Below are 22,424 nucleotides of genomic sequence, written 5' to 3'. Positions count from 1 at the left end.
ATGATACTCCAAAATCAGGGTGGATGACTTTTAAAATCCCTGATGATTAAAGAGGCTATCTCTGCCAATCACAAGTTTGATTGGTATCATTTTGATCTGACTGGAGCCTTCATGGAACTGTTTCTCTAATTCATGAGCCCTTCAGAAGTGGTCAGAACCATGCCTCGGATTATCCTTTTGAAATAAAATCAAGATTTCAACCTGTAATTTTATCCACCTTACTTTCCAATGAGAGTCCTAAATTTCATGAGGAAACTAGGTGAAGGATTAAGGGCAGTACAGCTCTGCTCCCCTTTATTCCACGCTCCATCTGCATGTGCTCGTGCTGTCTGGTGTTCACTGCCAGCCAGTGCCTGCCAAGTCCCGTGAGTGTGCAGATGAGTCACACAGACTTAAGGGCATGAATGCATAGGGAGGGCTGCTGGGGGTGCTTGCTGGGCAAGCGTTCCCAGATAGAAGAGGGCTTGAAAGGAGCATACCTGTATGCTTTTCTTTTAAACAGATTCCTTGAAGACATTTTCCAGCTACAGAAGAATCATATCAAAATTAACTTTATTTATTTGGGGCGGAGGGGAGGGGCGCTTCCCAGAGGACTCAGTGGGTAAAGAATCGGCCTGCAGTGCAGGAGACACGGGTTCTATCCCTGGGTCAGGAAGATCCTCTGGAGGAGGGCATGGCAACCCACTCCAATAACCTTGCCTGGAGAATCCCATGGACAGAGGAGCCTGGTGGGCTACAATCCATAGGGTCACAGAGTCTGACACAATTGAAGCCACTTAGCCTGCACGCGTGCACAAATTTATTTTTTGGCTGCGTGGTTCTGCAAAGTCAACTGGACATAAAATTCTCGTCACTGTCTTTGAAAAGATTTGATACCATTCTGTTGTCTTCTGGCATAGTCACAGAAGACTACAGCCAATCTTATTTTTGTTCCCTTATAGATTTTATTTTTCTATTTGGATGCTTCTGTGTTTATTTCTCCTTACATCTTTTGTATCAAACAAAGGTTTGACATTAACTTTTGTCTGAAACAGAAGTGAATCCAGTGTCTCTCCCCACCTAAGTTTTGTTTTAGAATATATCTTTTTCATAATTTTATTGCTCAGAAATTTTTTTTTTTTTCTCAAATGCCTCTCCCAGTCATCTCTTTCCTTTCTGTTGGGAAAACTTGTCAAGCTTGATCTCCATGTGACTGGCTTAATTTTTAGTGTCATTCTGCCATTTCTCACATCAATTTTTTGTTACTGTACTTTTAATTTTCTTGAACTTACCTAACCTACCACCTGTTCCTGTCTTTTAGTTTTTTCTTATCTTCCTTTTCAGGATGCCATATTTTCATATATCCTTTTAAGAATGTTTAAAAGTTCCCTACATTTTATTCTGATTCCTAGAGTAGATTCTGTCCAATGAATTTGATAGCTTTTTCAAGTCCTCACACTGAATCATTGGGACAGTGATGAGTGCTTGCCAGCAAACCTGGATAATGTGTTGCCCTTGGTTCTTCACTCCCTTTACTTGGGTGCTGATCCCAGCCCCTTCTCAGCACCCCAGCTAGGGGACAGCTACATCTGTTCCATGCTGAGTCCAGTTTCCAGGGCGTGGCTATCTTGCAAATGCAGCTGACCTGTCTGTTACAAGCTCCAAAACTGCCCCACTACCAGGGTTCTCCCTTCCTCTTCCTCTCAAAAACAAACAAAAATATTGAAATCCATTTTCATACCCCCAGTCTGCACTTTTTAATCTCTTGCTGAGTGTTCACAATAGCAGCAGTATGCACAGTCAGAGGTACTATTAAGGTGTTCTGAGATACTTCAATTTATTTAAAATAAATAAATATATTACCCTAGTGGAAAAACTCCTGTGTAGGTAAGTCAATAGGGTTCATGTTACAGACAGAAAATTGTTGAAAAAGCTAACAGACTTTAACAAACCTCTCTAAAACTGCAAAGATATGCTCAGCACTTATTTTTTCTTCTAAAGCCAGCTTATTTGGATAGCAGCAGTCAAGAATTTAGCAACTTTGCACTGACTGGAATTCTCGGCTTAATTAGGTTCTGGCTCTGCCATTTTTCTAGCTGAAGAGTGTAGAAAATCCCCCTGACCTCTAAGCAGTTCATTTTCCTTGCCTGCAAAATGGAAATCATACCTGCCCTTCCACAGTAGTGAAGATCCAGGGCAGTCTTACCCAGAGGACACTTTAATGTATAGAACCCTAAAATTAAATCCTGAAGTGCAGTGTTGAACATTTCCCCACTGTAAGTTTTTAACCTATTAGTGGAAATCTAGACGTGGTTATACCTTGCAACCACTTCCAAACACATGCCTTATTTTGACCCCACAGAACAGCTGCTGCTCTGAGATAAGCACACAGTTTTTACATAGTCATGAAGACACTCTTCTAACGTGTCAGTTTCTTTCAGGGATCTGCAGCAGTTTCAAATAACATGAGGTATACCTCATCCACTGACAAGTAGATTATGTGATTGAGTATGTACATGCAAAACAGCCAACAAGTTAAAAACTGAGCTGTTCAGTCCAGTTGCTAAGTTCTGTCTCACTTTGTGACCCCATGAACTGTAGCACACCAAGCTCCCCTGTCCTTCACTACCTCCCAGAGATTGCACAAATTCATGTCCATTGAGTTGGTGATAGTATATAAAAACTGAGTAATGTATTAAATATTAGGTTGGTGGAAAAGTAATTGTGATTTTGGACCTTGAATTTTAAGTTATTATAACTAGGCTCAAACATCTTAATTAATCAGAATAGGAACCATTACAATCAACACAGTTTTGCCAACAAATAAGTTTGTTTACTCCTGTAGCATAAAAATCCATCCTTTGGGATTCAATGAACTCTTGCAAAGCATTCCCTGCATCCTGCGGGTTGTGTTTTCCCTGCAAAAAGTTGTCATGATACTTGAAGACGTAGTTGGTTGCTGAGAGGTCAGGTGAATATGGTCAGTGAGGCAAAACGTCATAGCCCAGTTTGTTCAACTTTTGAAGTATTGGCTGTGTGACATAAATTGTCATGGAGAAGAACTGGGTGCTTTCTGTTGACCAGTGCTGGCTGCAAGTGGCTGCAGATGTAGCAGTTTTCAGTGCCTCTCATCAGTTTGCTGAGTATATTTCTCAGATGAAATGGTTTCACCAGGATTCAGAAAGCTATAGTGGATTAGACTGACAGCAGACCACCAAACAGACCATGACGCTTTTTTTGGTGCAAGCTTGCTTTGGAGCTTCTAGGTCCAACCACTGAGCTAGTCACCGCTGGTTGTATAAAATCCACTTTTCATCGCACGTCACAGTCTGATCCAGAAATGGTTCGGTACAGTTGCATAGAGTAAGAGAAGACGACACTTCAAAAAGACGATTTTTTTTTATTTGCAGTCAGCTCCTGTGGCATCCACTTACTGAGCCTTTTCACCTTTCCAATTTGTTTCAATGCAAAACGACCATAGAATGATTGATGTTGAGTTCTTGGGCAACTTCTCATGTAATTGTAAGAGGATCAGCTTCGATAATGCTCTCAATTGGTCGTTGTCAGCTTCTGATTGCTGGCCACTGCATTCCTTATCTTCAAGGCTCTGGTCTCCTTTGCAAAACTTCTTGACCCACCACTGCCCTGTATGTTCATTAGCAGTTCCTGAGCCAAAGGTGGTATTGATGCTGCGAGTTGTCTCTACTGCTTTACGACCCATTTTGAACTCAAGAAAGTCAGATTTGCTTTTTGCCTAACATCATTTCCATAGTCTAAAATCAGCAAGAAGTAAGTCATTAGCAAAAAACATAAATTGAGAAATGCACATTAAAATGGTATGTAACATAACCACATTTATTTAAGAATGTATCCCAATATCAAATGGCAGATTTCAATAATACAAAACCACAAACACTTTTGCACCAACCTAAAAAAGCTTCCCAGTTGGCACTAGTGTTAAAGAACCACTTGCAAATACAGGAGAAGACATAAGAGATGGGACTTTGATCCCTGGGTTAGGAAGATCCCCTGGAGGAGAGCATGGCAAGGCTTTTTTTTTTTTTTTTTTTTTAACTTTTTTATTAACCAACTTTACTTTTTAGAGCAGGTTTAGGTTCACGGTAAAACTGAGCAGAAAGCAGAGTTCCCTTAAGTGTGGTGCAGTGCCCCAACCTCCACCACTGTCCACATGCTGTACCCGAGTGGGACATTTGTTAACAATCCACGAACCCACACGGGCACATCATTATCACCCAGAGTCCATTGTTTAAGATTCATTCTTGGCATAGCACATTCTGTGGGTTTAGACAAATGTATAATGGTATTGTACAATATAAAGTATTTATGGCATCTTCCAGTATGCATTACCCATTAGCACAGTTTATGGAGTGCTGCTGTATGCCCTGTACTCCTCCAAGAGCTTTTCGTTTAATTTTCACCATACCTGTAGGAGAAAGGGGATGAGAAGGAACATGCCTTGACCTAGATCACCCACCTAGTCAAAGATGAGCCAAAATTCCACGCTACCATTGCCTAATCCCAGTTTCTTCTGTGTATAGCGGGGCTTGGAAAAATAACCATCCTCTTATGGCCAGTGCGATTGCATCTCAATAGTAGAGAGACAATCGCTTAATGAATTCTTAACTAGCCAATTCTGTAGGATCTAAAGGATGAAATATAACTGGGCTCTAATAAACACGTCACACTCCACTCGCGGTGGTGCGCACAGTGAGGGACGAGCGGGAGCCCTCTCCTAGCCCAAACTCCAGCCCTGGCCCGGCATTTTTAAGTTAAAAAAAACAACGCTGCTCAAGAATCCATCCTCCCCAGCACCACTCCACACACCCTCCTTTCCCCCTTTACCTCTAGCACTTCCACGAGAAATGCCTCCTTACCCGGTGGTTTCCTCCCGTCTGCAACCGCTGCTGCACTTCCTACCACGATCTCTCTCCTTCTTCCGATTACCCGGCTTCCTGTTAATAATGCCCGGGTATAGTGCCTGGGGTGGAGAAGGCAATGGCAACCCACTCCAGTACTCTTGCCTGGAAAATCCCATGGACGGGGGAGCCTGGTGGGCTGCCATCTATGGGGTCGCATAGAGTCGGACACGACTGAAGCGACTTAGCAGCAGCAGCATAGTCCCTGGGGCTCGGGAAATATTTGTGGATTAAAAGGGAGCCACAAAATCTGACAAGCAACAGGTATTCAATAAAGTTATCGACTGATACTCGCTATAAAAGAGTATCCCCCGAGCTGCCCAGTCACATCTTACAGTAAGACTGGATTCCAGCCTAAAGCGAACTTTGCATTAGTACCATCTTTCAACCTCCCGAGCAGCTTGGGGAAGGCGGAAGGGTTGTTGTTTATTGATCTGCAGTAATCCTACGCTCCTAAAAACTGCCTTGCTGAACCAAAAAGGAAGACGGGAATGTGTGGAGCTGCCCGGGTCTCGGATCCATTCTGTCCTTGAAAACTGCAGCTCCCCGGCCTGTGGACTTCTCTGAGCTCTTAATCCGCGGCGCCGCACCTTGTCCAGAGGGCAGGGCGAGGTACCGCGCGCCCCCAGAGTCCACAAGGCGGAGCTCATTCCACTTGCCCCAGGGCTGCTAGAGACTGCGAGCAAAGACACCCGGCTGGCAAAGTGACGACCTTTCTTTTGACCCCTGCGCCCCGCGTCACGTGACCGAGGCCCTAGCATCGCGCCCCGCCCCCCGCCCGTCACTCACACGGACCGCCCAATAGCGATCGCGAGGGCGGGCCCTCGAGGGGCGGAGCCTAGGGCTCCGCGCGCCGGAGCTTGTGGCGTCAGAGCGCCCGCGGTGTCCATGGAGAGAGGTTGAGATGGCCGACCTCCAGCCTTAAACACCGGGGCGGCAGGACGGCGGGATGTCGGCTTCGTTAGTCCGGGCCACTGTCCGGGCTGTGAGCAAGAGGAAGCTGCAGCCCACCCGGGCCGCCCTCACCCTGGTGAGTGGCTGGGGCGCGTGGCCGGGCCGGTGACATTGGTTCACCTCTGCCCCCCACAAGGTGGGAAGTCAGGGTGGCGGGGCTCTGCACGGCCCGACGACTGCGCCCTAGACCCGGCCCGCAGCCGCCGCATCGCCCTCACCGCCTACTCGTCCCTGCTGCTGAGATAAACAAGCGCGGGCGGGCGCGGCTCCGGGAACCTAGGCCCGGGAACTACGTTTCCCAGCAGGCCGCGCGCTGCCGCGTGCGGAGGGGGGAGGGGCGGTGTGAGCGTGGCCACCGGCCGTCCAGCGCGGCTTTCCGGGACCCTGGGGCCGCGCAGGTTCTTGCAAGGGCTGCATTGCTGGGGGTCGCGGGTGGTTTAGAGGTTGATGTGCCAGGTTCCAGGCGTAACGGGTGAATGAATCAGCTTGAGGCCCTTATGGAGGAGCCGAGTCGAGCCCAGCCTGAGGACCTCAGTGGTGTGCGTGAGCGCCGGTGAGAGCGCAGACAACAAAGCCCACCCCCCTTGCGGAGATCTAGGCTGCAGTGCACAAAGGGTTCCTTCCTGATGTCTGGGGTGGAAGAGGCTTTGAGATATTCTGTGCCTCCAGCAGTCCTAGGTCGTGGTGACTCAGAAAGAACAAAAAAGGATACGTTTCTACCCTGAGTGAGTTTCCAACGTACTCAGGGTGAAAGGTCAAACACACTCAAAGGGGACCAGAGTACGTGCTGTAGCTCCTTAACAGAATTAACTGTGCATGCAGGTTCCTTGACGTACTGCCCAGTTTTGTTTTAACTGAGGGAAAATTCACAGAAAATTAACCATTCTTAAGCGTTCGATTCGGTGACGTTTAATACATTTACAGTATTATGGAACCGTAGTTCCTACACACACCTGGCCCCAAAGGAAAACTCCTTTCCCGTTAAGCAGTCACTATTTGAGGTTTTAAAAGATTAATTTCATAAGAAAACTTATACTCAGCATTCTTCTCTCACACACACACACACACACACACACACACACACACACACACACACAACTCTTGGTTAAGAAGCCTTTGCGCAAGCATGTCCTGAAGACTGGGAAAAAAGATGAGAATGAATCATGGATTTCGTTCAATCTGATGCCATAAGAAGGCTTGCTGCCGGAAAATTAGGATTTAGCGAAACAATAAAGTCACGATCAGGTGGGAGAATTTGTTTTCATAATGGGTCACTGTTTTAGCTCCGTAAAGAGGTGATCCTGTATTCTACATTCATTTTTTCTGTGCCACCAGCCCATTTTCATTTCTGAAGGATACGCCATTAAGTCTAAGACCTACATTTCCCACCCTCCGGGGACACAGTCGTGGGCCAGGCCTATGGCACCTCTAGAAATGACTGGGAATGATAACCTAGCTCACAGTCCATGCTTGCTCCTTTATACCCGATTACTTGTTCTAGCTTACCAGGCCAGTTCTGTCACCAGCACTGCTTTATCATATCAGTGTTCAGTTCACAAGGACTCTGTTGCCTTATATCAACATTTCCAGTTAGCACGCAGGAGTCCATTGTGTGAATTTATCCGACTTAACTCTCTAGTACACTTCAGTCCCTTTCCCAGTGATCTTATCTGGTGCCAAAGCACACCCCTGTTGCTTTCCACCAGAGGTCTGTGGTAGCAGGCTTGCAGTCATTTTAATCCTGGCATGTGTTGCCTAGTCTTAACACACTGGCCTTAACACATGTATTAATGTCTGCCTAATTTTCAAGTGTTTTTGCAAACATTTAACACCATGTTCATTTAAGTGCAAAAGGGATGAAATCATCAAAGGACTAACAAGTGAGAGATAAGAGCAAATTTAATGAGATAATAAAACTGGTAAGAAGACAGAAATGTTAGCTAAATATGTAAGTTTTGAACGTAGATGTATTTTTGACAAGAATTAGATGTATTGCAACCTTGGAGAAGTGCTATACGGGTCAGCAAGTATGATTCCGTGTTTTCAGCGCCAAATTATCAGCAGTAACTGATGTTAATCCAGAAGTTGGCCATTTGCTGGAGAAGGACTTAAAAGACTAGTCCCAGGCACTTTTATGCAGCCCAGGGTAGGTCTTTGATAGAATACCGTAAGATTTCAACCCACCACATCAAAGGCAGTACCCTTGACACCTGCAGAGAACATCCAGGGCGGATGATGTCCCCTTCCCCTACTTTCCCGCAGACCCAGGAATTGAAAGGTATTGAACATACAGGAGCCAGAGTAATTTTACTCTGGCTAACCAAAGAACTTGAAGATTTTAACATTCCACTGTTGGCATGCGTACATGCTCAGTTACTTCAGTCGTGACTGACTCTGCGACCCTATGAACTGTAGCCCTCAGGCTCCTCTGTCCATGGGATTCTCCAGGCAAGAATACTAGAGCGGGTTGCCAGGCCCTCCTCCAGAGGATCCTCCCAACCCAGGGATCGAAAACACGTCTCTTACATCTCCTCCATTGGCAGGCAGGTTCTTCACCACTAGTGCCACCTGAGAAACCCCCACTGCTGGCAGAGCCCTTTATTTCCATTATACAAATTAGAATCATTGCAGCTCTAATTTACTGTTAGAGATATACCCACAGCTGGCCTAAAGCTCAGCTAAAGCTGTAAAGATTAATGGCACATAGATAGCGTCATTCTTGATGCTCCGGAGAGAGGTTAATTTATTATATACAGTGAGTGTCTTAAGGCTTAATTTTTAGCTGCACCTGGTTGAGAAGGGCATGGAAACAATATAAGTTAAATACACTGGGGGCTCAAGGAACTGTTCACTGAAGGACTAGCCCAAAAGTCCTTTGGAACAGTGGCTATGGGACTTGTATATGGAGATAGTTTAAGGGGCATTACACAGGAAACAATTGGAAGTAGCCTGAATATCAATGAAAGGTCAGTTACATTAGGGTAAATCCTGTTGGTGAGATTTGTAAATCATGATTTTTTTTTTTTTAAGGTTTGGGAGTCATAATTCTTCATTCTTGACTTGGTAGTCCTGTGCAACTTTTTGAATATTTAAACTTTAATACATAAATCACAAAATCGGAACAATAAAACGATGCATATAAACCATTAAGCATCTGGAAAGTACTCAGCAAACAGTGAATATATGTATGTTATTATACTATGTGTCAAATAAGCATGTTAAACTTTCAAAAGTAGGCTACAAATTGTGAATAGATACAATGATTACCTGCAGACACAGGAATAGTAAAAAGCAAAAGGGAAACAGCACCATAATGCCATAGCTGTTAAAAAATGAATTAAACAGAGTATACTGTAATATATTCATTGGCTACCCCTTATCTGCCATCTTTTAAACTGTAAAATGTCAGATTTATTATGAAACTAAAATAGGTTGTAGCTGTTGGCTCATATGTAGTATACGTATGGAGTTAACTTTGGGTTTTAATCTTGTTTCCTTAAACAGCAAAAAATGAAAATTGCCTGGGGAATGACTAAGGAAATACAGTATTGAGGATGGAAAGTTTCTGCTACAAGGAATAGAAACCCTATGGCATTGGATAAAGTAAAAGTATGTTGCTATGAAGTGGTTAAAAAGTTTTTTCATCTACAGTGCTTTTTCCCGTAATTTCGACAACAAAAACAGACTGGAACTCTCTTATTTTTTTAAGGCCAAAATATCTCACTCAAAGATACTCTCACTTGAAAGAATGTTTTGTTCTGTGATACACGTATGAAAGACATCATTATATTTCATTGAGTTTCAGGGGCTGCTTAGATTTTAATTCACTGACCAAATCTCAGGTGAATTAGACTCATTAATTATACATAAATTTCTTGGACAGGTGTGGGTTTCTTAATTGTTTGGGGGAGTATGTTGAAATTGGAGAGCCATTAGGCATGCAGCATGTTGTTCTGAAGTTTTTATATTATTTCCTGGAAGGATCTTAAGTCCCAAATGTTTCCTGTTTAGACATTCCAACTTGTTCTGAAAATCTATCACTTGGAAGATTCTTTCCCCTGAATTGAGTACTCAGCAAGGTTATCCATCCTCATTAGTAACACTCCTCCCAATGGGGTACATTTGGTTTCTGCCTGACGCTAGACAGTTAAGACACGTTTTGATTCCTGTAACAACAGTTCCCCAACACACAGGTTATTTTTCCCTCAAGCTCCTTTCAGTATGAGATGTTGAACATCAGCCACTTTGTGATAAGTGAACCACTGTCTCTGAATTGTTTTTGTTTGCTGCTTAAGTGTTTTCTACCAGGAGTTGAGAAAAAAAGGAAACCTGTTACTTTTGTAAAGCCAAATTAGACAAGTGAGAAAGTTAGGTACAGGCCTCAGGAGTTGCCTGGTTCTCCAGTGGTCAGGGTTTGGTCCTTTCACTGCCAAAGACTGGCCCAGGTCCAGTCTCTGGTTGGGATGAAGAGAAACACCAGAGGGTGTAGGGGCAGCGTAGTGTGTATGCCCGGATCTTATATCACACAGCGGCACACCTCCAAGCCACGATCTTATATCACACAGCGGCACACCTCCAAGCCACCAGCTATAAACCAAGATTTCACAGCAGTTTGGACTTGCAGCAAATATTTTCCTGTGGCTGTGCCATTTTTTTTTTTAATTTCTGAAAATCTGTTGATTGTAATTTGATAGTAATTAGGTTAATTTCTCTCACATGGGAAATTTGACCAGAAAGTTTTGGAAAGCTAGTTTTTACTGGCAGTCATTTAGAAGGGTAAATAAGCACTTAAAATTTTTTTCACTACTATTTCTGTAACTATTTGAAGCTGACATACTGTAATCTCAAAAAAAAAATCCATAATTCTTCAGCATTTCCTTCTTTCCCCCACCCCCATTCCATCCCAAGTTGTTGCTCTGTTGGCTCCTGTTCTGATAGAACCGTGGGAAATGGCCTTTTTAAACCTTAACCCACTGTGATTAACTTAACTTTTTTTCTCAATGACACACAGTAAGAAATATGTACACAGCATATATTAACTGAAGTCAAAGTTTCACAAACGGAATCAAGTGCAGTGCATTGGTTTATCTTCTATTTTGGTGGGGAGAGAGGGGGTTGCTTTTTTAATGCTAGTCTCAACCTTCTAAATTGGTTTCATGAGTTTTCTTGGGTCCAGACTCTGCTTCAGCATCTTCATTTCTGGTCTAGCCCCGTCCCGGGCCATCCATCGAGTCTGCTCCCCCAGCACAGGCCTGAGTTATGGCCACGGTGATGGTCATAATGTCCACTCAATTTCATAAACAAGGGAAGTGCATGTGTAGGAAATCAGAGAACCAGCACAGCATGGCCACTGGAGGAGCTAGGAAAACAAAAAGCAGGAAAGAGGTCTCTTCACGATGACATACTCTCATCATTGTAGTATCAGCTGGCTTATGTTGAGCTCTTTGTTCCTGGCACTGTTCTAGATGCTCTTCATTAATTTGCTCATTTACTCTTCACAATCCTGAGGAAGAGGGACTTTTATCCCTGTTTAAGCCAAGTACTGAGCTAAGACACAGCTAAGAAGTAGACCAAGAATGCCCTGGGACAGGCTTTCTCCCTGGAAAAGTTTTTTCCTCAAGGAAGTTTATCTATACACATGTAGTAAGGACATCGAGACATTTTCTTATTTTGAGAAAACTAGGCTCAGTTAAGCAGCATTTCTCCTGAAAACTTGGGTGTCCTTCTTTGTATCTTTGACTAGCGTAGTTCTGGTCGTTTAGATACCTGAGATGCTGATTTAGGTATCTCTGAACATTTGGTGGGACTGGCATGAGAGGCATACTCTATGTTATTTGATATGTTATTATTCTGTGTTACTTTTTTTCTCTAAGTATGCATGTGTTGGCTCTGAATAGGTTTAGGGTAAGCAGAATGAGCAACAGAGTTAATGATGATCAACAGGGAAAATGCCTGAAAGTTGTCTCTCCCAGTGCAGTGCTTAATGTCATTCATTGCGTATTGAGTGCCTTCTGTGTGTCAGGCAGAGTGCCTTTTGCTGAGCATAATGTAGAAATACAAAGTATATGCTGACCAGAAAAATTAAGTTTGTGATCTAGGTAGATAGTACCATAGAGATTATGACAGGGAGCCCTCCTTGACCAGACTAGAGGAAGGAGGGATGAAGAGGATGTTGCTAGTAGATATTTTATTTAAATTTTAAAGTGCTTTTTATTGAGTAGAGTTCATCTGCCTCTATAAAATCCAAAAGGTACTTTGGCAAGAATGGAACATAAATTCATCACATGAATTTGTTAAAGATTAGTCCTGAATTCTTAAAGCTTAGGCAATACAATGCTTTGAAGAACATAAAATTTGTAACTTACAACTTAATAACCTTTTCTTTTTTCAGACACCTTCAGCAGTAAACAAGATAAAACAACTTCTTAAAGATAAGCCTGAACATGTAAGTAAAACCAATCAGACAAATGTTTACTAACAAATTGAAGTTGTGTTTCCACAATAATTTTATCTTGAGATAAACAGTATCAGTTCAGTTCAGTCGCTCAGTCGTGTCCCACTCTTTGCAACCCCATGAATCCAGGACGCCAGCACTCCAGGCCTCCCTGTCCATCACCAACTCCTGGAGTTCACTCAAACTCACGTTCATCGAGTCAGTGATGCCATCCAGCCCTCTCATCCTCTGTCGTCCCCTTCTCCTCCTGCCCCCAATCCCTCCCAGCATCAGAGTCTTTTCCAGTGAGTCAACTCTTCGCATCAGGTGGCCAAAGTACTGGAGTTTCAGCTTTAGAGTCATTCCTTCCGAAGAAATCCCAGGGCTAATCTTCAGAATGCACTGGTTGGATCTGCTTGCAGTCCAAGGGACTCTCAAAAGTCTTCTCCAACACCACAGTTCAAAAGCATCAATTCTTTGGCGCTCAGCTTTCTTCACAGTCCAACTCTCACATCCGTACATGACTGCTGGAAAAACCATAGCCTTGACTAGACGGACCTTTGTTGGCAAAGTAATGTCTCTGCTTTTGAATATGCTGTCTAGGATGGTCATAACTTTTCTTCCAAGGAGTAAGCGTCTTTTAATTTCATGGCTGCGGTCACCATCTGCAGTGATTTTGGAGCCCAAAAAGATAAAGTCTTCCACTGTTTCCCAGATGCCATGATCTTCGTTTTCTGAATGTTGAGCTTTAAGTCTATTTATGCTTTATTGACTATGCCAAAGCCTTTGACTGTGTGGATCACAATAAACTGTGGAAAATTCTGAAAGAGATGGGAATACTAGACCACCTGACCTGCCCCTTGAGAAACCTATATGCAGGTCAGGAAGCAACAGTTAGAACTGGACATGGAACAACAGACTGGTTCCAAACGCAAAAGGAGTATGTAAAGGCTGTATATTGTCACCCTGCTTATTTAACTTATATGCAGAGTACATAATGAGAAACGCTGGGCTGGAAGAAGCAGAAGCTGGAATCAAGATTGCTGGGAGAAATATCAATAACCTCAGATATGCAGATGACACCACCTTATGGCAGAAAGTGAAGAGGAACTAAAAAGCCTCTTGATGAAAGTGATAAACAGTATACTTTCATTAATTAGGGGTTTTTATTTAAAAAGTGAAATATGCTCATGATTATTAAATGCAAATAACACAGGTCATTATGAAAAGGAAGTCACTCTCTCACCCCACATTCTTTGTTCAGTCTCCCTTCTAAGAGGCAGCCTCTTTGTGTCCTTACAGAGACATCTGTAGTTTATTTATACCTCGACCAGGGTTTCTCAGCCTCAGCACCGGTGATGTTTTGGACTGGGTAGTTCTTTGTTGAGAGTGAATTGCAGGATGTTAAGCAGCCTCTGCCAGAATTACTGAGTAATTCCCTGAGGGGAGCCACCAGCCTGGGCTTTGCTTCTTACGTTTGCATGTGTGTCTTTTCCTACCTAGGTGAAAACATACCATGCAGGCTGTGGTAACACTTTGCTTTGCCCCTGATGATACAGCTTGAAGATCCTTCCCTGTCCTTATGTAAAGGTCCTCATTCTTTTTCATGGCTGCATAGACCAGAATATTCCACTGAACAAGTTTATTTAGCCAGGCTCTCATATAAAAGGTCTTTGGGGTTCTTCTCTTTCGATGCTGCCACAAATATTATTCAGCATATATTTGCTGTCTGTAGCATGCCCATTGCTCTAGACCTGTAGGTGCAGCTTAGTTCATCTGTGTAGACTATATTCTTAGATGTAGAATTGTTCAACAAGGGGTATGCATATCATCTTAGTGCATCATTAATTATCTAAGGGATATGACTTCCAAGACAATTAATATTTGGTGATTAGACACCAGAGTAATTTCTGGGTTCTTTTGCACAATCTGTGTTACAGTGTAATGGCAATTCTAGCATGTTCCTCCTAAGAATTATTAAATCTAAAGTGTATCAGTGTTCCAGCTCAATTTGGGTAGACTAAAGACCAGAGCATAAATTGACCAGTTGACACAATTTTGCTTTGTAGTGTTGAGGAATGTTTGTTCATGACGTGAAAAGGGTTGAGCAGACTTGAAAAGTGTCTGCTCAACCCTTTTATTTGTGGCATAAACAGTTCCTTTTCCAAACTCCAGTTACCTAAAGTGCCTGAATCTATTCCTGATGGTTGAACTTCCTGCTACTTTGAGTCTTCCTGTTGTAAAGATAAAAGCTAAGTTAAATATTTATGACACGTGCTCCAGAATTTCAGTCAGGCGATTTATTTATCATGTTGAGTATGTGAAATTTCCTCACAGATTCTCAAAGCTGTCACTCTGAAGGTATGAGTAAGGCTGCTGTCTCCTTGTTTGAAGACAGGAGAGAGTGCTCTGAACGGTGTGGTTCATCAGAACCCCCAGCTGGCTTAGCATCTAACTCACGCTCTTCACCAGATGTCTTCCCACGTTATAGTTACTTTACTGGAGCAAGCACATGTTACTGCTTTTCAGGGAAACAAGATCAGCTTACTGAAATGATACTTCTTATAATAATGCTATAAACACACATGAAAAAGAAGATGGGACCCCAGAATAGAAATTGGGGAAATGCTAGAAAATTACATAGAAGCAGACATTAGTATTTTAAAAGTGCTCTTTGATCACTTTTTAAATTTCTTTTGTCTGTGTTGACTGCAATCTTTTGCTTTCTGGTAGTCGAGAATGTTTACAGAATTACGGCCCCATGTCACATAGGGGCAAAGTGAGATTGCCAGGTGGTGGCCTCTGAACACTGGTGAACCCAACCACAGGGAAGCTTCTGGGAGCAGCTCACTTGATGAGGTGGAGCAAAAACATTTTTGAGAAAGTCCAATTTTCTTAGATAGTCATCTCTGCCATTGGATATTTTTTTCCTTTAAAAAAGCAAAGGTGATTATTCCTTTTTGGAATTAAAATTCTTCCCTTAAAAATGGTCATTCCCAGACCAAATGGCTAATAGTAATCGTTAAGTAGTAAACTTGGGTTTAGGTATAGTGGAATATTATAAAGGCATTAATTGCAAATGGTAATTATACAAGTTAATTACATGGAGAAATGTTTTAAGTGGAAAAAAAAAACAGAATAAAATCTTTTGTTTCTACTTCTAATAAAAGCTATGCTTAGGGAATTCCCTGGAACTCCACTGGTTAGGACCTTGGGCTTTCACTGCCAATGGTGCAGGTTCAGTCCCTGATCAAGGAAGTAAGATCCTACAAGCTGTATGGTGTAGCAAAAAAAAAAAAATTAGATTTTATATGACATAGGCTGAAAGAAAACAGGAAGAAACACATAGCTCATTTTTGTGGTAGTGATGACTGTAATTTGGGGGGGCAGTTTTCCCTTTGTATTTTTTCTTTGTATATAATTGGTTTTTATTCTTTTTCAGATCCCTGCCAACATTGTAGTGATATGTGTAGATAATTGAGATTTTTATATGCTAGCTTCTCATTCTGCTTCCTAAAGGGACATTTTATAACAGAAATCTAATATTTATCTTTCGCTGTTGAAGAAATGAATGTCAGATAGGGCTTTCATTAATATAATTGTTTAATCTGTGCTACTTCAAAACCAAGTTTATTTTTACAATGCCTTTTCAGGTTGGTGTGAAAGTTGGTGTCCGAACCAGGGGTTGTAATGGCCTTTCCTACACTTTAGAATATACAAAGACAAAAGGAGACTCTGATGAAGAAGTTATTCAAGATGGTGAGCTTTAAACAAACTTTTTCTGGGCACTTTGTTCTACCTAAAATGGTTAGCCTTCTGAAGCCAGAAGAGTAATGATGATGATAGTAAGAATGGTGTCTAATGCTCACTAGGAGGGAGACGTGGTTTGATAAGCTTTCATATGTTAACTGTTTTATACACAGCAACTAAATGAGAATAGTTCTATATTACCCCCCATTTGGCAGATGAAGAAACTGAGGCACCAAGAGGTTAAATATGTTTGCGTAAGGTCACACAGCTAGGAAATGGCCTTGTGAACATTTGAACCCAATCAAGTTTACCCCAGAGCTGTGCTCTTAGTAACCAGTTGATAGATTATTAGATAAACTTACTTGTTTCAGTTATGAAAGGTTATCATTGTGTGCCTAAAGATTTTAAGATGATAAAACTTCAACCACTTGAATGAACCGACCACTTTGGTATGAAGCATCTATGTCAAATAAGTAAATATTATTTTTAAAATCAATGCATAAAAGTGTCTTAATCCTGTAATCTTGTATCTGACTCAGTTTCTTATAAGGAAGACAGCTTTTTTAACCCATTTGTATTTATGAGGATACCCACCTCCACCTACATAGTAACTAGGAAGTTATGTTATTATCAGTTTTCCAATCCATAAGTAGAAAAACAGAACTACTTGTCCTGATCACTCTGATTTCATCTTATTAAATCAGTCCATTGTATCATAGTCCTTTGTGTTTCTCAAGGCTTGGCAGTTTTTTGTGTGCACAGATGTCATTTCAGGATTTTCATTAATTTTATTGACTGCATCTTTACAGCACTCTTACTGAGAATATACAGATTTTCATCATGTGGCAAATTCCAGTTTTACATAGAATTGTCATGGAATTAGCTTGTGTACAGCTGTCTAGCCTAATACAATTGTTTTTGACATAAATTATTGTGTAGGAAAGGGGACAGACAGGAAACTGAGCACTGCATTCCTTAAAGGAAATGAGACAGATTCAAAAGCGTCTTATGTGACTTCTGTTCGTGGTTACTATTTACAGTTCAGTTGTGCTTTGAATCAGCAGGTTCCAGGGTGGGCATGACTCATGTTCTATGACTCAACGTTTTCTTCTCCCTCAGGAGTCAGAGTGTTCATCGAGAAGAAAGCACAGCTAACACTGTTAGGAACAGAAATGGACTTTGTTGAAGACAAATTATCCAGTGAGTTTGTGTTCAATAACCCAAACATCAAAGGAACATGTGGCTGTGGAGAAAGCTTTAACATTTGACTCCTCAGGACTGCTCGGGCCCCAGGAGAGCTGTGGAAGCTCTGGGGCTTATTGAAGAAACCATGTGACTGACACGTGCTTAAGGTGTGTAATGCATGGCTGCCTTCCAAGAAAAATAAAGTGATGCATTTGAAAATGAAGCCAGTGTGTTAGATTCCAGAAGAACTGATACTTTTGTTCTTTATACGGGACAGAAAATGAGAATCCATTGCTCTCTTTGGGTCATCTTTCTGATCTGTAAAGAAAAAGTTAAATTCTCCTTCCTGCATCCTTTCTGTTAGAACTGGTCCCATAGAAGTGGCCTTCCTGGGAGGATTTCAGAAAACATATTCTTAACAGCTGTGCCTTGGTGGATCTTTCATTTCCCACCAAGACTGATGACTAGAAATTCAGAGGCAAGAAGTCTAGACTGCTGGCATCCTGTGATGGTGCACTGTTTTCCTACCCAGACTTGGCATCGTGTTCCTACATTTTTTATCCAGAATTTCAGCGTCAGATGCCTCATTTGCTTATCACCCTATAGCATCCCCAGCCATTAGATTAAAATACTGGACAAAGCTTTCCGTGAACTATAGTGCCGAATAGTTCCCAGTGATGAAATCAGAAGGTAAATACTTCACCCACCTGTTTTTAAGTCCCTTTCTTTTGCCACTCTTAAGTGTCTGCCCAGAGGTGAGACCTCAAGCTGACTTAGATCCTTTCTCTTGAAGTCTCTTTAAGGGGCTTCCCTGGTGGTCCAGTGGTTAAGATTCCCCACTCCCACTGCAGGGGGCATGGGTTCCATCCCTGATCAGGGAAACAAGATCCCAAAATGCTGCATGGCAAGGCCAAAAAAAAGTAGCAGAAAGTTCTCTGAAAAGCCATCTAACCCACTCACTCAATTCCTTATCTGGGGAATAAAACCCCAGGGATGCTGATGGGCTTTGTCCCCCAGCACTGCAGGCCGGACTGGGGCAGAGCGGGGACCACCCACATCTCCTCTCTCGGAGGTGCCACACCAGCTCTGTGCTCCGAGGCAGTCAGTGGAGGTAAATGGGTGATATAGCTTCTTTATCTGGTCAGCATTTTGATTAGATTTCCTTGTAATTTGGAGAGCATATTTAGCTTTATTTTATTTGGGGTGAGAAGAGTCTTATTTTAAAACCCATTTGTGTGAATTACCATCTTATTTCACTAGGACTTGGAACTAGTAGTTCATACTAGCAGGGAAGAGGACACCGTAGCAACCCAGAATTGTGCTTTTGGAATGCGGTAGTGATTGTGAAGCAGAACACAGGGATCTTTTCTTGTCATTCCCAGCACGTGTACACTTTGTGGATCCTAAGTCCAGTTGTTAAAAGTTTAAGCCTGATATTTTAACCTAACATTTTTATCGCCACCCTTTCTTAAACAGTGTTCTTTTTGTCCTTTAGTTATCGATTTTCCTGGATTTGACTTAATGAGTGTTCTATGAGATGACATACTTGCCGCTTTTGAAAGCCCGTTTTATGCTTGAAGCAGCCGTGTTCCTTTCTGTTTGTCATATTTACTAGGGTACCTGGCGCAGAATGCACCGAAACCTAGAGCAGCAGCTTCATGTAACTGCTTATGATTTCGTATTGTTACTATAATTGTCAACCCACTTATAATTTATGCAATACTGTATATATGTAGAGATTGAATTGCCAATAAAAAAAAGAAAAGTAGCCTCTTTGTGATCATAAAGTTGCCTTTTCTTTTAAGACAGCAGGATTTGGGAGTAGAGCCATTGTTGCTACTAGTAAGTAACGCTGGATTTTTCTAACCAGTCTCCCTGCCTCCAGGATTTTCCCCACCCAATTCTGTTCCATCCACTCTTTCAGTAGCTGGGTTCCTTGTGCAAGGCTGTTGACAGACCGCTTCAGACTGCTCTGGACTCGAGTCCTCATCCTCATCCTCTCTTCTGCATTGTCTTTCTCCCCTTTTCATTATAAGGGTCATTCGCTTCATCCAAACTGCTGCCTACACCCTCCCACGCAGATTTGTTCCTTACTTTCTCATGTGGTATTACTCCTGATATGGAATGCTTTTTCCAACTCTGTCATTTGAGCTTTATGTTCATCTCCTACACAAAGCTGCTTAGCAGTTACCTTCAGACATATTTGTAAGCCCCTGGTCTCTCCCATCCCTGAAACTTCACAGATAACCTGTCTGATCGCAAAGATCTCAGCATTGACAAATTGGACAGACACCAATGAATAGGGTAAGTAAAATAGTAGATAAAGGCTAATAGTATTTATTCCATACTTGCCAGAAACTGTTCTGATTAGCATACTCTTCACAACAGCCCAGTAAAGTAACTCTGATGACTGTCTTTTCATAAATGAGAAATTGAAGTATAGCATGGATAAAATATTGATAGTTGACCTAAGGTCACATGGTAAGTAGTTGAGTCAGGACCACAAGCCACAGCAATCTGACTCCAACCCCATAACCCCATGACCCCCACAGTTAGGTCATGCTACACATGATAACTGAGATTGTAGATGCACTTCTAAAAAGGTATTTAAGGATATGGCTCAGAGGTTAAAGCATCTGCCTCCAATGCGGGAGACCCGGGTTCGATCCCTGGGTCGGGAAGATCTCCTGCAGAAGGAAATGGTAACCCACTCCAGTATTCTTGCCTGGAGCATCCCATGGACGGAGAAGCCTGGTAGGCTACAGTCCATGGGGTCACAGTCGGACACGACTGAGCAACTTCACTTTACTTCAGACAGTAAAGAATCTGTCTGCCATGCAGGTGACCTGGGTTCGAGGTCAGGAAGATCCCTAGAGAAGGGAATAGCTACGCACTCCAGTATTTTTTTTTTTTCACTCCAATATTCTTGCCTGTAGAATTCCATGGACAGAGGAGCCTGGCAGGCTGTAGTCCATGGGGTCTCAAAGACATGACTGAGCAACTAACACTTCCACTTTTTCACACGTGATAAGAACCAAGATTGCGGGTACACTTATAAAAAGGTATCTAAGAGGTTATGACACCTGAGCTGAGTCTTAGAGGGGAAAGAGAGAAGAGAATGAACAAAAGTAAAGGGTTAAAAGCACACTAGGAAACTAAGCACTTAGAAGACTGTGAGGCACAAGGTGCAGGAGACAGGCAGGGGGCCCCAGGACCTGGGACTGACCAGATTCTCTGGGTGTTGGGAGCTGCTAAGGCGTTCCCAAGGGGGTCATGAAAATGACTACATTGTGAAGCGTCACCGTGGCTGCCCTGTGGAGATGGAGAAGGCTACATGAGGAAGGCAGGCAGGAGGAAGCTACTGCTAAACCCCAAATGAGACCTGAGGGTGGGGCCAGTGTGAGGAAGGCAGTGGGAGGCACTCCACTAACACCAAGCCCAACAGGCTATCATTTGGTGACTTGGGCAATCACATTAGCAGTGTTTGTGCTGGTGTCTGAGTTTTGGTTTGTTGCTTGCACGGTAATGAAAGGTTCTGGAAGACAGGAGTACTGCCATTTTCTTTGATATTCACTTAGCACCAAGCACATGGTTTTTGGCAGAATAACTCCTACAGCCATATCTTGTCCTGTCTCTCCTGCATCCTATTCATCCCAGCGCTGCTTCAGCCCCTGGGCGTCCTGTGTGGTCACTTGGTAGCACCCTGTGTGACACATAGGTCATCAGCTGTTATGGGGGGAGCTTCACTGGGAGGCAGAGCTGATGGTTGATCATGGTTAGAAGATCAAGTTTAGAAGCCCAGTCAGTCTTCCAGAACAAGAGGTTAACTGTGGGGCTCAAGCCACTGTGTCTAAAATACCCCTTGAGGAATTCCTTCTGTCTCTGGACCAACAAGAATGGTTTCTTTTTCCCCTCTCAAGGAGGAAAGGGTAGAATAGGGTTGGAAGAATCCCTGCAAGATCAGATGTCCCTTAGGTTTCCAGAACTTCCTAGATTTCACTAGCAAGACATATCTTGAAAAAAACAGCCTTTCTTGTTTTGGAGGCTGAGATCAAGAAATGCAGAAGCCTGTGATGTTAAGCGCTGGATAATTCCCCTGCCATCTAACAGCTGTAAGGACACTCACTGCCTGCAAAGCTGTTTAACTACCATCTTTAACTACCAGCATCAGATTTGTGCCTCAGACAGACACGCCTCGGGCCAGAGAGACAGCTTCAGGGTGGAATAAACACAAACGTGATACTGATGCTTAGTTTGTGCTATTTGTGGGAGGCTGGTGTGCACATACGTCAGGAGTGAGATACACCTGGATTGAATCATGAGTTCTGTCATTTTGTAGTCTTGAGACCTAGCACAGGGTAAGTAACTTCTCTCAGCCTGTTTCCCTTCTCTAGAACAAGCTCAGAACTGGGGTGAGTTGCTGAGCTGAGGAGGCAGTGGCAGCCCACTCCAGTACTCTTGCCTGGAAAATCCCATGGACGGAGGAGCCTGGTAAGCTACAGTCCATGGGGTCGCAAGGAGTCAGACACGACTGAGCAACTGCACTTTCACCTTTCACTTTCATGCATTGGAGAAGGAAATGGCAACCCACTCCAGTGTTCTTGCCTGGAGGATCCCAGGGACAGCGAAGCCTGGTGGGCTGCCTTCTATGGGGTTGCACAGAGTTGGACATGACTGAAGGGACACAGCAGCACAGCAGCAGCTGAGCTAACTGCAGATAAGCAGCATCAGCTTAGAGTGCATGCTCAGTGCATTACAGTCCTAGCCCCTCTCACCCATGGGAAAGTGAAAAAGTGAAATTGGTTCAGTCATGTCCAACTCTTTGTGACCCTATGTACTACACAGTCCATGGAATTCTCCAGGCCAGAATACTTGAGTGGGTAGCCTTTCCCTTCTCCAAGGGATCTTCCCAACCCATGGATCAGACCCAGGTCTTCTGCATTACAGGTGGATTCTTTCTTTTTTCATTTATTTATTTTAATTGGAGGCTAATTACAATATTGTGGTGGTTTTTGCCATACATTGACATGAATCAGCCATGGGTGTACTTGCGTCCCCCATCCCAAACACCCCTCCCACCTCCTTTCCCATCCCATCCCTCTGGGTTGTCCTGGTGTACCGGCTTTGAGTGCCCTGTTTCATGCATCAAACTTGAACTGTTCAATGGATACACTGAACATGCATCG

At 43.0% G+C, this 22,424-nt stretch overlaps 1 protein-coding gene and 1 long non-coding RNA gene across 3 annotated transcripts; one reads left to right on the top strand and one right to left on the bottom strand.

The window, feature by feature from the left end:
* On the bottom strand, positions 1-5,051 carry LOC120866958. The gene is made up of 2 exons (XR_005721778.1): positions 4,843-5,051; positions 1-4,423 (listed from the first exon to the last, which is right to left on the bottom strand). It is a non-coding gene; the product is annotated as an uncharacterized LOC120866958 (long non-coding RNA).
* Positions 5,052-5,721: 670 nt separating this feature from the next.
* On the top strand, positions 5,722-19,007 carry ISCA1 (iron-sulfur cluster assembly 1). 2 transcript variants are annotated; one of them, XM_040245023.1, is made up of 5 exons: positions 5,763-5,946; positions 9,375-9,479; positions 12,262-12,315; positions 15,957-16,062; positions 17,173-19,007. In XM_040245023.1, the coding sequence occupies exons 2-5, from the start codon at positions 9,459-9,461 to the stop codon at positions 17,319-17,321; spliced, it is 330 nt and encodes a 109-aa protein (XP_040100957.1). In that variant the 5' UTR covers positions 5,763-5,946; positions 9,375-9,458; the 3' UTR covers positions 17,322-19,007. The 2 variants fall into 2 exon arrangements, with proteins under 2 accessions (XP_040100948.1, XP_040100957.1); XM_040245014.1 differs by lacking the exon at positions 9,375-9,479 and having other exon boundaries at positions 5,722-5,946.
* The last annotated feature ends 3,417 nt before the right edge of the window (positions 19,008-22,424 follow it).

This window comes from Oryx dammah, unplaced genomic scaffold, assembly GCF_014754425.2.
Source record: "Oryx dammah isolate SB20612 unplaced genomic scaffold, SCBI_Odam_1.1 HiC_scaffold_1, whole genome shotgun sequence".
In the NCBI taxonomy this organism is placed as follows: domain Eukaryota; kingdom Metazoa; phylum Chordata; class Mammalia; order Artiodactyla; family Bovidae; genus Oryx; species Oryx dammah.
This window is presented reverse-complemented; position numbering and strand designations above follow the sequence as displayed.

Coding starts and splice junctions, on each gene's coding strand:
- ISCA1 (XM_040245014.1), top strand. CDS start 5,866: ATGTCGGCTTCGTTAGTCCGGGCCACTGTCCGGGCTGTGAGCAAGAGG. Junction 5,947..12,261: donor CCCGGGCCGCCCTCACCCTG/GTGAGTGGCTGG, acceptor TTCTTTTTTCAG/ACACCTTCAGCAGTAAACAA. Junction 16,063..17,172: donor TGAAGAAGTTATTCAAGATG/GTGAGCTTTAAA, acceptor CTTCTCCCTCAG/GAGTCAGAGTGTTCATCGAG.